The following is a 14175-nucleotide window of genomic DNA, read 5'->3' on the forward strand; positions in this document are numbered from 1 at the left end:
TCGGGCCTCGCGCCCCTGCGGCCCCACCCCGGGCCGCGCCGAAAGCTCCTCCCCCGGCCGTGTCGCGCTGGCTGCCGGGAGATGGCGGCCCGCGGCGCCGCGGACCTGTCGCCGCTGTCCCGGCTGCCCAAGTTCTGAAGGGGCCCCGGGAGCCCCACAAGGAGGAGCAGAGGGGCGCGCCCCCCTCTTGTTCACCCGTGTCCCGGCTTCTGCGTCGCTCGCCCGCTGGGACCCCTGGGTTCTCCCCGGCTCTCTCCCGATTGTAACGAGTAGCTACTTAATCACTTTTTCTCGGGCTTACCCCCAGCCCTCGTAAGTAGCAAACCGCGTGGGGCTCACGGTTAGATTCAGTGCCAGACGCGTAGTGAGACCTCGATAAATGCTAAGTGAATGAGCTGGCCAGGCATCACATTTTGATAGGAAATCACTATCCTTGGCTTCGTCTCAGTTTTCAGAAATAACCAGTACGTATAACAATCCAAACAAGAATTTTTCTGGAAGTTAGAACCATAAAGGGGTGGTACGTTAGCCGATTCTAATGAAACGGTTATCCTGGTATGAGTGTTGGTCATTGATCTCTCTTTTCTTTTTAAGAAAAAAAAAAAGATGTCTGAATATATTCGGGTAACTGAAGACGAGAATGATGAGCCCATTGAGATACCATCAGAAGATGATGGGACGGTACTGCTGTCCACGGTCACGGCCCAGTTTCCAGGAGCATGTGGGCTGCGCTACCGGAATCCAGTGTCGCAGTGTATGAGAGGTGTCCGACTGGTGGAAGGAATCTTGCACGCCCCCGATGCTGGCTGGGGAAATCTGGTATATGTTGTCAACTATCCCAAAGGTGTGTTACCATTTGGTTTTATAATGATGCTGAAGCGTGGTCAAGTTTGTGTCTCATCCATAGATCATGGCCAGATGTCTCTTAGAAGTTATGTGTTTCTTTCAGTGTCACTGTTAGACTAATTTGGAAGACTATTAGTCTGTATTTGTGGAAATTGGAATTACAGAACTTTTTTTTTTTTTTTTTGAGTTGGAGTCTCACTCTGTCACCCAGACTGGAGTGCAGGGGCACGCCCCTGGTCACCGCAGCGTCGACCTGCTGGGCTCCGACGATCCTTCCGCTCAGCCTTCCAAGTAGCCGGAACTATAGGCGCGTGCTACCACGCCTGGCTAATTTTTTGATTTATTGTAGAAGATGAGGTCTCGCCAAGTTGCCCAGGCGGTACAGAACATTTTAAAAGAGAAAATGATGTATTGAAATAATTATCTCGCAGTAGTGGGAATCTGCCGGGGAATGGGGTATACCTCATCAACAAGGGTACCTGGATGATGAACATTTGTATACCTAACCATGAATTGTACCTCACATCTTTAAAATGAAAAAATTTAAAAAGAAGAAAATTATTATCTGAATAAGTGTTGCCAAGTTGACCAAATTTAAGGGATTACTAAGAATGCAGTTTTATCAGTGTTGTAAATAGGTTTTCTAAAGTGCTCCAGTATTTTGGTTTGGTCATTGTCCTTTTGATCTTACATCATTCACTCAACCAGTCTGCCTTCTTTTTTTCCTTAAATGCATATCACTTGTAGTATCAGGCTGGGCATGGTGGCTCATACCTGTAATCCCAGTGCTTTGGGAGGCTGAGGTGGGCAGATTGCTTGAGTCCAGGAGTTTGAGACCAGCCTGGGTGACATAGCAAGACCTCATCTCTACCCTCCAAAAAATAATGAAATAAATAAATAATATTAGCCAGGAGTGGTGGCACCTGCAGTCCTAGCCACTTGGGAGGCTGAGGCAGGAGGAGCACTTGAGCCCAGGAGGTCAAGGCTGCAGGAGCCAGTGAGCTATGATTGTTGTCGTCATGCCACTGCACTCCAGCCTGGGCAGCAGAGTGAAACCCCCAATTTAAAAAAAAAAAAATTACCATAGCACAGATCTTTTCTTGTTATCATTTTGAGCTGGGTTTTCACTGTGTCGCCTGGGCTGGCGTGCAATATCATGTTCGTGGCTCACCACAGCCTCAACCTCCTGGGCTCAGGTAATCCTTCTACCTCAGACTCCCAAGTAGCTGGGACTACAGGTACCACCATGCCTGTTTAATTGTTTGATTTACATTTTTGTTGTTGTTGTGACAAGGTGTCAGTATGTTGCCCAGGCTGATCTCAAACTCTTGGGTTCAAGCAGTCCTTCCACCTCAGCTTCCCAAAGTTCTGGGTTTATAGGTGTGCACCACTGTGCCCAGCCCAAAACCTTGAATTAATGAAGTTCCAGTTATGATTTTGGGGTTCTGGTCTTATAACTTGATATCGCAAAAAGGTCCATCAAACTTGGTCAGTATGCAAAACATTGTCTAGAAGTTTAATTCTTCTTCCCTTCCCTTCTAGGTAACCTAAGGTTAGGCTTTTTAAATTAATCTAAGGATTTTTTTTCTTTTTAAATTAGAGATGGGGTCTTGCTCTGTTGCCCAGGCTATGTGGTGGCTCTTCGTAGGTGCAAATCATAGTGCACTACGGCCTTGAACTCCTTGGCTCAAGTGGTCCTACCCCTTCGGCCTCCCTAGTAGTTGGGATTACATACGCACACCACTGTGCTTGGTTTTCTTTTTTATTAGAAAATTAATGTATATTCATTGTTGAAAGCTTAGAAAAGATAAAAAGAAAAAATCACTCTTAAATCTACATCAGAATATAAAGGTTGCTAATTTTTTGGTATAGAACCTTTACTTTTGTTTTCTTTGTTTTTAAGTCAGAGTCTCACTGTGTTGCCCAGTCTAGAGAGCAGTGGTATACTCGTGGCTATCGCAGCCTTGACCTGCTGGGCTCAGGCAATCCTTCTATCTCAACCTTCTGCCTGAGCCTTCCAAGTAGCCACCATGCCCAGCTGGTTTTTCTTGATTTATTGCAGCAACGAGGTCTCACCAAGTTGCCCAGGCTGGTCTCGAACCCCTGGGCTCAGGCAGTCCTCTCACCTCTGCCTCCCAAAGTGCAGGGATTGCAGGTGTGAGCCACTGTGCCCAGCATAGAACCTCTAAATAATACCATAGGCATTCAAGTAACTAAGCCAATGTAATTAATAGCCACAAAGATAGTATTACACTGTTTTTAACCTGTGTTTTTCCTACTTAACCTGTTTTAAAGACAGAGTGAAGTAGAATTATTTTTGTTGCACTAACCCTGTTGAGAGGGATCATTTGTAACCTTGAGGTATTACAACACCAGAATGGGGGAGGTCACTGAATTTACACCAGGAAAGCACTTCATCCACTTGGCCAGACTTCTGTTCTGCCCTTGATGCTGACATTACTTCTTAGAGTCTATTTTGCTTCTCTAGATTTCTAGACATAAAAAGTAGTGTGTTTTTAAAGAAGCGATAATGAGGATTTCTAAATGGTTTCTGCTCATTTTGTTTAGATAACAAAAGAAAAATGGATGAGACAGATGCTTCATCAGCGGTGAAAGTGAAAAGAGCAGTCCAGAAAACATCCGACTTAATAGTGTTGGGTCTCCCATGGAAAACAACTGAACAGGATCTGAAAGACTATTTTAGTACCTTTGGGGAAGTGCTTATGGTTCAGGTAAAGTTGGATTGCATGGAACAGTCTTTCTTTACCAGTAAATGAACACACAGCATTCCCGTTACTTTAGTGGCCGTGTCCCTCATACTTTTTATACATACAGGATATTTAAAAAGAAATTTGGAGCCGGGCTCGGTGGCTCAGCCTGTAATCCCGCGCCTTTGGGAGGCTGTGGTGAGTGGATTGCCTGAGCCCGCGGGTTCGAGACCCACCTGGGCAGTAAGACCTCATCTCTACAATAAATCAAAAAATCAGCCGGGCGTGGTAGCGTATGCCTGTAATTCTGGCTACTTGGAAGGCTGAGGCGAAAGGATCACCAGAGTCCAGCAGGTTGAGGTTGTGGTGGCCGGAAGCGGCCACTGCACTCCAGTCTGGGCGACAGAGTGAGACTCCAACTCAAAAATAAAGAAAGAAAAGAAATTTGGGGTCGGGAGTGGTGGGTCACACTTACTTGTAATCTCAGCACTTTGGGAGGCACAGTTGAGAGGATTGCCTGATCTCAGAGGTTCGAGACTAGCCTGAGCAACATGGTGGGACCTCATCTCTACAATAAAAAAAAAAAAAAAAAAAAAAGTCACCCAGACGTGGTGGCACACGCCTGTGGTTCCAGCTACTTGGAAGTCTAAGGCAGAAGGATCACCTGAGCCCAGTAGTTTGAGGCTGTGGTGGCCTTGAGCATGCCACTACACTCCTGCCTGGGCAACAGAGTGAGACTCTGACTCAAAAGAAAAAGAAATTTGTCTTCCTTTATGTGTGTACCATCTGTTTTTTAGCCTGTAATATTGTAAAATCCTTCATAAGCATGAAGGCTTATGGGAAATAGGTATCATTGACTTTTTTCTTTATATAGTGCATGATGGGAGAGTTTTCTGCTTATCTCATTTTGTTAAGATTTGTAAATGTAGTTTATCTTTGCACTCATTGTAAAATACTGTGTTAACACTTATTAAACTCCTTGCTTTTATCCCAAGACTAACTTGTTTTGGGGGGAAGGGGGTTGTTTGTTTGTTTTTTCTCTTGGTTTTGGTTTTTGAGTCAAGGTCTCGCTCGATTGCCCAGGCTGAAGTGCAGGGGCACAATCACAACTCACCGCAGCCTGCAACTCCTTGCCTCAGCCTCCTGAGTGACTTGGACTGTAGGCGCATGCACCATACCCGGCTAATTTTTTTTTTTTTTTTTTTTTGTAGAGTCGAGGTCTCACTATGTTGCCTAGCTAGTCTCAAACACCTGGGTTCAAGCAATCCTCCTGCCTTGGCTTCCCAAAGTGCTAGGATTACAGACATGAGCCAACACGCCTGGCCATTACTTGGTTTAAGTTTTAATTAAGCCTCATGCATCCAATTGAAGCCATTCAAATTTTATGTCGAGGGACTTTGATATTGGGGGGGTGTGCTTTTTTAGAGTAAATTTAATTAATATTTTCTAGGTCAAGAAAGATATTAAAACTGGCCATTCAAAAGGATTTGGCTTTGTTCGTTTTACGGAATATGAAACCCAGGTGAAAGTAATGTCACAGCGACATATGATAGATGGACGATGGTGTGACTGTAAACTTCCTAATTCTAAGGTACTTTGCCCTGTTTTCCTAGGTTTTGGGAATTTTTACTGACAAACATCCTTAGAAGACACTGTAAGATAAGATGTTACAAACACTTAGGAAAGGTAGTGGGAGGGTGTTTTTGAAATCTCTTTGCCTTGTTGAAGCCTTAGGATCTTAATGCATGCTGAGTATTTTATGTTTGTTTGAAATACTTAGTTTATTAGCCTACCAAACTAAAGCTGTTCATTTTATTCTTCCTTTGTCTTATTTTTGTGACATTGACAGTTTCTTGCATAATTATATGAGGGGGGACCCAAAAAAACCCCAGAATATATAAATTGAAATTCTGTATTCTTACATGCTTAAACTTTAGTCACTTTTAAAATACTCTCCATTTAGCCAGGCTCGGTGGCTCAGCCTGTAATTCCGCGCCTTTGGGAGGCTGAGGTGAATGGATTGCCTGAGCCCATGGGTTCGAGACCCGCCTGGGCAGCAAGACCTCATCTCTACAATAAATCAAAAAATCAGCCGGGCATGGTAGCACATGCCTGTAATTCCGGCTACTTGGAAGGCTGAGGCGGAAGGATCGCCGGAGCCCAGCAGGTCGAGACTGCGGTGGCTGGGAGCGGCCACTGCACTCTAGTTTGGGCGACAGAGTGAGACTCCAACTCAAAAAAAATAAAAAAATACTCTCCATTTGATGAAATACACTTGTTGAGGTGCTTTTTCTACTCTCATAACAGGTTTTGAATTTGTCGCTTTTGATCCCTTTGGGTGCTTCTGTTGGTTTGTTTGTTTCACCTCTTCCACATCGGCAAAACATTTTCCTTTGAGGACTTTTTTCATTCAGGGAAACAAAAAAAGTCACTCAGGGCGAGATCAGGTGCCATCTTTGGTCAAAAACTGTTGAACACTCAGCACAGTATGGATGGTTACATTGTTATGGTGGGTAGACCAGTCACCTGTTTGCCAAAACTCAGGATGTTTCTTCCATAAATGGTGACACAAGCTTCTCACAATTTTGGTTGACTGTGTGATCCAGAGGAACAAATTCCGAGTGTACTACAAGGGGCCTGCCCTCTTAAAGATAATTCTGAGGTTTTTCTTGAGTCTTCCCTCGTCTAAAACATAATGAGAATACATTAATCTTTTTATAAAGGTCTCACTTCTTTTTCTTTTTTTCTTGAGTCGGAGTCTCACTCTGTTGCCCAGACTGGAGTGCAGTGGCCGCTCCCGGCCACCGCAGCCTCGACCTACTGGGCTCCGGTGGTCCTTCCGCCTCAGCCTTCCAAGTAGCTGGAACTACAGGTGCGCACTACCACGCCCGGCTCATTTTTTGTAGAGATGAGGTCTCGCCAAGTTGCCCAGGCGGGTCTCGAACCTGCGGGCTCAGGCAGTCCACTCAACCTCAGTCTCCCAAGGCGCGGGATTACAGGCTGAGCCACCGAGCCCGGCTAGGTCTCACTTCTTCCAAGCAAGCAAATAAGACTTGCTTATTTGGACTATCATCTTTGTCAGGAGATTTCTCAATCATTGACTTTTTAAATCTAAATACAGTTCTGTATCAATTATATAGTGAAGTTTTGGTCAACAATGGATCACATGTACAACACTGGTCCCATAAAGTTATAATACCTTGTATAATAATGCCTTTTCTGTTTTTTTAAATTTTTAAATTTTTTTCCCAAGTTGGAGTCTCACTCTGTCACCCAGGCTGGAATGCAGTGGCATGCTTATGGCCACCACAACCTCAACCTGCTGATGTCAGGCAATCCCTCTGTCTGAGCCTTCCAAGTAGCCACCATGCCCAGCTAGTTTTTCTTGATTTATTTTAGAGACAAGGTCTCACTAAGTGCCCAGGCTGGTCTCGAACCCCTGGGCTCGGGCAATTCTCTCACCTCCGCTTCCCATGAGCCACATGCCTAGCCCAGTAATACCTTTTCTGTGTTTAAATATACATACATTGCATTAACAGTAGTCTTTAGGATTTGAAACAGTAACATGCCATATGGGTTTGGAACCTGGGCCATACCTAGGTGTGTAGTAGGCTGCACCATCCAGCTTTGTGTAGTAAGTATACTCTTTGATGCTTGTACAATGATGAAATCGCCTAACAACACATTTTTCAGAGCGTATCCCCATCATTTAATGATGCATGACTATCCTTTTCATATTTAAAACTTGATTCTTCATTGAAATCTTACAAGAAGGAGATGTGCTGATGCAAATATCAGGAGTCTGCCTGCTTGCTAACGAGTCCCTGTGCAAAAAGGCAGGAAGGTTTTGTGATACCCCTACCATAATACTTTTTTCTTATTGCTTGTAAAATATTTCTGAGGTTTTTTCCTTCCTTTTGACTTCACTAGCAAAGCCCCGATGAGCCCTTGAGAAGCAGAAAGGTGTTTGTCGGGCGCTGTACCGAGGACATGACTGCCGATGAACTGCAGCAGTTCTTCTGTCAGTATGGGGAAGTGGTGGACGTCTTCATTCCCAAGCCGTTCAGGGCCTTCGCCTTTGTCACGTTTGCAGATGATCAGGTATTGTTCTCTTTACTGATTTGTCCCAGCAGATCACCATCCTTGGCTCAACTTTCTGATCTTGTAAAGTTGGAGGATATGTGGGCCTAGGTGTTTGTGATCCCTATATCGAAAATATGTTAGATATTTTTCAGGATGTAGTGTTTGGGGATGTTTTTCAGGATGTAGTGTTTGGGGATGTTACCTATCTTTTAAAAATAGACAAATATCACTGCTGTCATTACTCAAGCTACAGGCCATACTGGAGGTTTAAATGAAATAAGCGTTTGTTTAATATTTTTCCTCTGGTGTAGATAAATTATGCTTGAAATCAAGGTTTTATTGCTACTTTGATGTATAAATCAGTGGTTTGATCTCCCCTGTTTACATTCCTTATTTCTTATAGGTTGCCCAATCTCTTTGTGGAGAGGACTTGATCATTAAAGGAATCAGCGTACATATATCCAATGCCGAACCTAAGCACAATAGCAGTAGACAGTTAGAAAGAAGTGGAAGATTTGGTGGTAATCCAGGTGGCTTTGGGAATCAGGGTGGATTTGGAAACAGTAGAGGGGGTGGTGCTGGCTTGGGAAACAATCAAGGTAGTAATATGGGTGGGGGGATGAACTTTGGTGCATTCAGCATTAATCCAGCCATGATGGCTGCAGCCCAGGCAGCACTGCAGAGTAGCTGGGGCATGATGGGCATGTTAGCCAGCCAGCAGAACCAGTCAGGCCCCTCAGGAAATAACCAAAGTCAAGGCAACATGCAGAGGGAGCCAAATCAGGCCTTTGGGTCTGGAAACAACTCTTACAGTGGTTCCAATTCTGGGGCAGCAATTGGTTGGGGATCAGCATCGAATGCAGGGTCAGGCAGTGGTTTCAATGGAGGCTTTGGCTCTAGCATGGATTCTAAATCTTCTGGCTGGGGCATGTAGACAGCGAGTTACGGTTGGTGGATATAGAGTGGTGGGAATTCCAGTTTTTCTAAACTCATGGTAAGTATATTGTAAAATACATATGTACTAAGAATTTTCAGAATTGATTTGTTCAGTGTGGAGTATATTCAGCAGTATTTTTGACATTTTTCTTTAGAAAAAGAGGAAGAGCTAAAGGAATTTTATAAGTTTTGTTACCTGAAGGGGTTGAAATATTGAATGGTTGAAAGTGAACTGCTGTTTGCCTGTGTGGTAAACCAACACACTACAATTGATATCAAAAGGTTTCTCCTGTAATATTTATCCCTGGACTTGTCAAGTGAATTCTTTGCATGTTCAAAATGGAAACCATTGATTAGAACTACATTCTTTTCTCCTTGTTTTAATTTGAACCCCACCATATGGATTTCTTTCCTTGAGAAAATCTCCTTTTGGGAGATCATGGTGTCACAGTGTTTGGTTCTTTTGTTTTTGTTTTTTAACACTTGTCTCCCCTCATATACAAAAGTACAATATGAAGCCTTCATTTAATCTCTGCAGTTCATCTCATTTCAAATGTTTATGGAAGAAGCACTTCATTGAAAGTAGTGCTGTAAATATTCTGCCATAGGAATCCTTCTGTCTACATGCTTTCTCATTCAAGAACTCGTCATCACGCATCCCAGGCTGCGTCTTTGACGGTGGGTGTCCCATTTTTATCCGCTACTCTTTATTTCATGGAGTCGTATCAACGCTATGAACGCAAGGCTGTGATATGGAACCAGAAGGCTGTTTGAACTTTTGAACCTTGTGTGGGATTGATGGTGGTGCCGAGGCATGAAAGGCTAGTATGAGCGAGAAAAGGAGAGAGCGCGTGCAGAGACTTGGTGGTGCATAATGGATATTTTTTTAACTTGGCGAGATGTGTCTCTCCATCCTGTGGCTTTGGTGAGAGTGTGCAGAGAGCAATGATAGCAAATAATGTACGAATGTTTCTTGCATTCAAAGGACATCCACATCTGTTGGAAGACTTTAAGTGAGTTTTGTTCTTAGATAACCCACGTTAGTTGAATGTGTTAAGTGACACGATACTTGTATTCCCCCTGCCCCTCTGTCAACTGCTGTGAATGCTGTATGGTGTGTGTTCTCTTCTGTTATTGATATGTAAGTGTGGTAATGTGAACTGGAGATGGTGGGCTGAGAACATGGACTGAGCTTGTGGTGTGCTTTGCAGGAGTACTTGGAAGCAGAGTTCACCAGTGGGCTCAGGTGTCTCAAAGAAGGGTGGAAGTTCTAATGTCTGTTAGCTACCCCTAAGAATGCTGTTTGCTGCAGTTCTGTGTCCTGTGCTTGGATGCTTTTTATAAGAGTTGTCAATGTTGGAAATTCTTAAATAAAACTGATTTAAATAATATGTGTCTTTGTTTTGCAGCCCTGAATGCAAAGAATTCATAGCAGTTAATTCCCCTTTTTTGACCCTTTTGAGATGGAACTTTCATAAAGTTTCTTGGCAATAGTTTATTTTGCTTCAAATAAACTTATTTGAAAAGTTGTCTCAAGTCAAATGGATTCATCACCTGTCATGCATTGACACCTGATACCCAGACTTAATTGCTATTTGTTCTTGCATTGTCCAAAGTGAACAGTATTTTTTTTTTTTTTCTTTTTAAATCTAGTTTTTAATAAGTCTGGGTGACCGCACCTAAAATGGTAAGCAGTACCCTCTGGCTTTTTCTTAGTGCCTCTGTGCATTTGGGTGATGTTCTATTTACATGGTCTGTATAAATCTCCAGTGGGAAATCATGCCTTCTAAAGATATTTGGGGGAGTGGGCAAAACAATGTTGATTATTTTCAAATGCTTTGTAGCAAAGCATATCAATTGAAAAGAGGGAATATCAGCACCTTTCCAGTTTGGGATTTGAAAAGTGGAATTAATTGCAATAGGGATAAAGTGGAAGAAACCACCATTTACCTTGTGCCTGAAACCCATTAAGAAGTCTGGTAGCGTTAAGAACCAGTGGGGTGGGTTGTCTGTGGAAGTGTTTAGCGAAATGGGTTTTGTCCTCCAAAGGGTGGGGGAACGTAGTGATGTTGAGTAAAACCACTTATAGGACTCACTCTCACAGTGCACTGTTAATTAAGTATGTAAAAGCAATAACACATTGATTCTCTATTGTACTTTCTATGTAACTGCTAATTCTGTGTGAGAGTTGAGAGCTCGTTTTCTAATTGGAAGAATGTGACCGTTTTTGTGTTGGTAGTTTACCTAATGCCCTTGCCTAATTAGATTATGATAAATAGGCCTGTCATTTTGCAAGTTACATTTATCAATGAAGTCGTCCTTTAGACTTGTGAGCGCCACGTTGTTTCATTATTCAGTTTCCTCTGTAAAAGGATCTTGAGTTGTTTTAATTTTTTTTTCTGCATCTAAATCTGCATGATTTCCAAACCCTGTACCATCTGAATTTTGCATTTTAGCACTTGCACTGTTACTCAGCAGCAGTAACATGGTAACACTTAAAATGGTATTCGGGGACCTCCAAAGACTAAACTGACAAGCCTTCAAGGAGCCCAGGGGTAAGTTAACTTGTCAATGGCATGGTTTTAATCCCTTATTTACACTCTTGTAAACAGTCTAGTAACTGGTCATGGAAGGCTTTCAGTGTTGGCTAGCCTTTTATTGACATGTTTATGGTACTTCCTAGCTGTGGGTATTTATTCTACCCTAACACAAGTTGAAGTTGAGAATTACTTAAACTATTTGGCAAAGATTTGTTTTTAGAAGTCTTATTTGGTCACCTAAATGGATTAATTCTTTAAAAATTTTTGAACCAGTTGAATAAAAATGTTTGTTGTCACCACAGCTTAGTGTCTGGAGTCTTACTGGAAAAACACAATTTCTTTTTTATAAGTGACAAAAGACGCTGGAAAGTTACTTTTACAAGTTGAGTCTCAAGCATTGCACTTCATATGCACAAGCTTTTACATATAATAATAGCTATTTAGTTAGACTGGAAAACTTGTTTAAAAGCTGTTAAAACCTACTAGAGAAGAATAGCCCACTAAAATCAAGCAAGTTTTTTTTTGTTGTTGTTGTTGTTGTTTTAATATAAAGTCAAGGAAAATTTATTTTCTGAGATCATGACACAGGAAGTCGAATCCTAGCCGCAGCTGTGGAACTCTGGTCAGAGTGCTGACTGACATGCTGGGTGGATCAGGAAGCCAGAGTTTGTGTCACCACAGAATGCTCAATTAACTTTGTTTAGTGTTAAACAGTGGAGCACCCAGAGCCAAGTGTCAGGGAGCAGATCCTGAGCATGTGCTGGGTGTCGACCAGGCCCCATACTGGACGCACACAGAGCTTGCTGGGTCAGATTGAGACAAACGATTGTGTGGTGGTGGGGTTCGGGTCAGCAGGCTAGATAGGTTTCTGCCTTTTGATCATTATTGTTTGGGACCCCATGGGAGGGCCTTGGAGGCCACCTGAGCCCCAAAACTGGGAAGTTCCTCAGAGCTGCTCATGTCAGGAGCCTTCTCACTGCTGTTGGCAGTCCACGGCCCATCACACACCACAAAGCCTCTGGATGGCACTTTGGACTCGTGTACCGGAGGCTTCATGTATACCTGCAGCACCTCACTGTCCACCTCATCTGCCAGGTATTCCTCTTCCAGGTTTAGGATGTGGTCAATGGATTCCTTCATGTTATCTGGGAGCCCCGTCACTGTGACGCAGTTAGGGTCTGGGGCTCTGCTCTGTGGAAAGCAAATGTCTACCTTAAATTCGTGATTTTGCGGATGGCTTTGCCATGGGCACCAGTGATACAGGCGTGAACACGGTGGTCCAGGGAAACGTCCTTGAAAACCATCTCTTCTTTCACAATTCTTAATATAGCATCCCAGGAAGCTTCTGTATTCTTTTCGTGCCCTGTGGTGTTAATTTGGTCCTGGGTCTGGGTCCCATCATCCTTATCAGGAAACTGGATGTTCATGTCCCCTTTCTCCCAATTCGGGATGGTATTTGGGGTCTACAGTGGCAGTCAGCTTAAAACTCCTTAAAGCCCGGTCCTCCTGTTTGGCCTCCAATTCCTTCACATGCTCTGGCAACCCAGCCTTGGCCTGGTCCAAATTTGCAGCAAGGCCTGTGATGGTGACGGCGTCAGACTGTAGCTCAGGTGCTGGGACGTGTGTGTTCACCTCAAACTCATCCATCACTTTGCGAATCCCATTTCCCTTCTGCCCAGTGATGTAACGGTGAAGATCAAAGGGCACCTCCACGTCAATGGTGACAGGAACCAGTGCCTCCAGGGCTTCCTTGGTAGCCTCACGCTATTCTTTCCAGCCAGAGATGATGATGACGTCACACCTAAAAGAGCCGGGGGCATCTTCCTTGGCCCCTCCCCTCCCTCGCTTAGTCCCCATTCTCTGGGAATTCAATTTGAACATTGAAATCCCGAGTAATCTGCTGGATTCTGGAACCTTTGGGGCCCATGACAGATCAGTGGACTTTCTGGGGTATAGCACGTTCTACTGTCACCTGAGCTTCCAGATTCCTCAGTGATTTCCTGAAAGCGTTTCTTGGCTGTCTCCACACAGTCCTTGCCGCCCTTGAGGGTGACTTTGTCACTCTGTGCTGGAGTGTGGGAAGCTACCATCCCATCATACTCCTCAGCAATCTCCCGCAAAACCTGGCCTCTTCGATGACAAAGTGGTGGTGGTGTTTGGGGTCCGCCAGCTTGTAGTCTTCAACCACGTTATTCAGGTTCTGGATCAAGGCCTCCAACTCCTGCACCTCCTGGACAGCATCCTCCTTTCCTCTGATGGCAATCAGATCTTGATCCTTGTCCTCGGCTGCTGGAAAGATGATGCAGGCTCTGGTGCTGTCACACACCTTGCGAATTTTGCCACCTTTGCTAATGAGAAATTGTGTTCTGACTTGGCGGATGTGAAACTCTTGGTTTGCTTCTCCTTGGCCAGGTGCAAAAGCTGCTGCTTGGCCTTCTCCGTATCCGAGAATGGACCCCTGATGATAACTGTCGCTTCCTGAACCTTCCACAGGAAAGTGAATGTGGACCCCACTGCACTTCTCCATGATACAGCAGATGAGACAACCCTTCATGTCGATGAGGGAGTTGTGCAGCTTGGCAGGGATCGAGACCTCCACCTCACCTATGTTGGCCAAGTCTTTCTTTAACTCACTTGCCTGTGATGATAATGGTCTCTGAATTGCTATTCTCTGCTGGAAAGTCAATCTTGGTGTGTTGCTTTCTTCACGAATCTTGTTAATGTTTGCACCTCCTTTCCCAATGATGTTCTTATGAAACTGAAGATCGGAACAGAAATTGAGTAGCTATTTTCCACCAAGTCTGCCACCATCTTCTGCGTGTATTTTGTGCATTTTTCCACCTCATTCTTGGGCCCTCTAAGTTGGACAATACCACTTTTTTGTGCTGGGTCAAGAAAGCTGATGATAACCTCTGGGAATTTGTTACAAATTTCACGGATCCATTCACCCTTCTGCCCAAAGATTGTGCTATGAAATCTTTGCTCTGCCGGGCTCAGTGGCTCAGCCTGTAATCCCGTGCTTTGGGAGGCTGAGGTGAGTGGATTGCCTGAGCCTGTGGCTG

At 44.0% G+C, this 14175-nt stretch overlaps 1 protein-coding gene and 1 pseudogene across 4 annotated transcripts in view; one reads left to right on the top strand and one right to left on the bottom strand.

The window, feature by feature from the left end:
• The window catches only part of TARDBP (TAR DNA binding protein), a 10388-nt gene extending 286 nt beyond the window's left edge, over positions 1-10102 (top strand). Inside the window, exons 2-7 of one of the 3 annotated variants that reach the window (XM_021709000.1) lie at positions 595-844; positions 3415-3578; positions 5005-5145; positions 7485-7655; positions 8041-8167; positions 9182-9962. In XM_021709000.1, coding sequence (XP_021564675.1) covers positions 607-844; positions 3415-3578; positions 5005-5145; positions 7485-7655; positions 8041-8167; positions 9182-9249 — 909 coding nt within the window. In that variant the 5' untranslated portion in view covers positions 595-606 and the 3' untranslated portion in view covers positions 9250-9962. Of the gene's footprint in view, positions 1-594; positions 845-3414; positions 3579-5004; positions 5146-7484; positions 7656-8040 lie in introns of all 3 variants that reach the window. The other 2 variants (XM_008050854.2, XM_021708999.1) reach the window with 2 other exon arrangements.
• Positions 9500-14175, bottom strand: part of LOC103252230 — a 7633-nt pseudogene continuing 2957 nt past the window's right edge. Inside the window, exon 2 of the transcript XR_503774.2 lies at positions 9500-14105. The product of XR_503774.2 is annotated as a vigilin-like (transcript). The remainder of the gene's footprint in view (positions 14106-14175) is intronic.

This window comes from Carlito syrichta, unplaced genomic scaffold (assembly GCF_000164805.1).
Source record: "Carlito syrichta isolate Samal-C Ts95f unplaced genomic scaffold, Tarsius_syrichta-2.0.1 Scaffold153889, whole genome shotgun sequence".
Taxonomy (NCBI): Eukaryota; Metazoa; Chordata; class Mammalia; order Primates; family Tarsiidae; genus Carlito; species Carlito syrichta.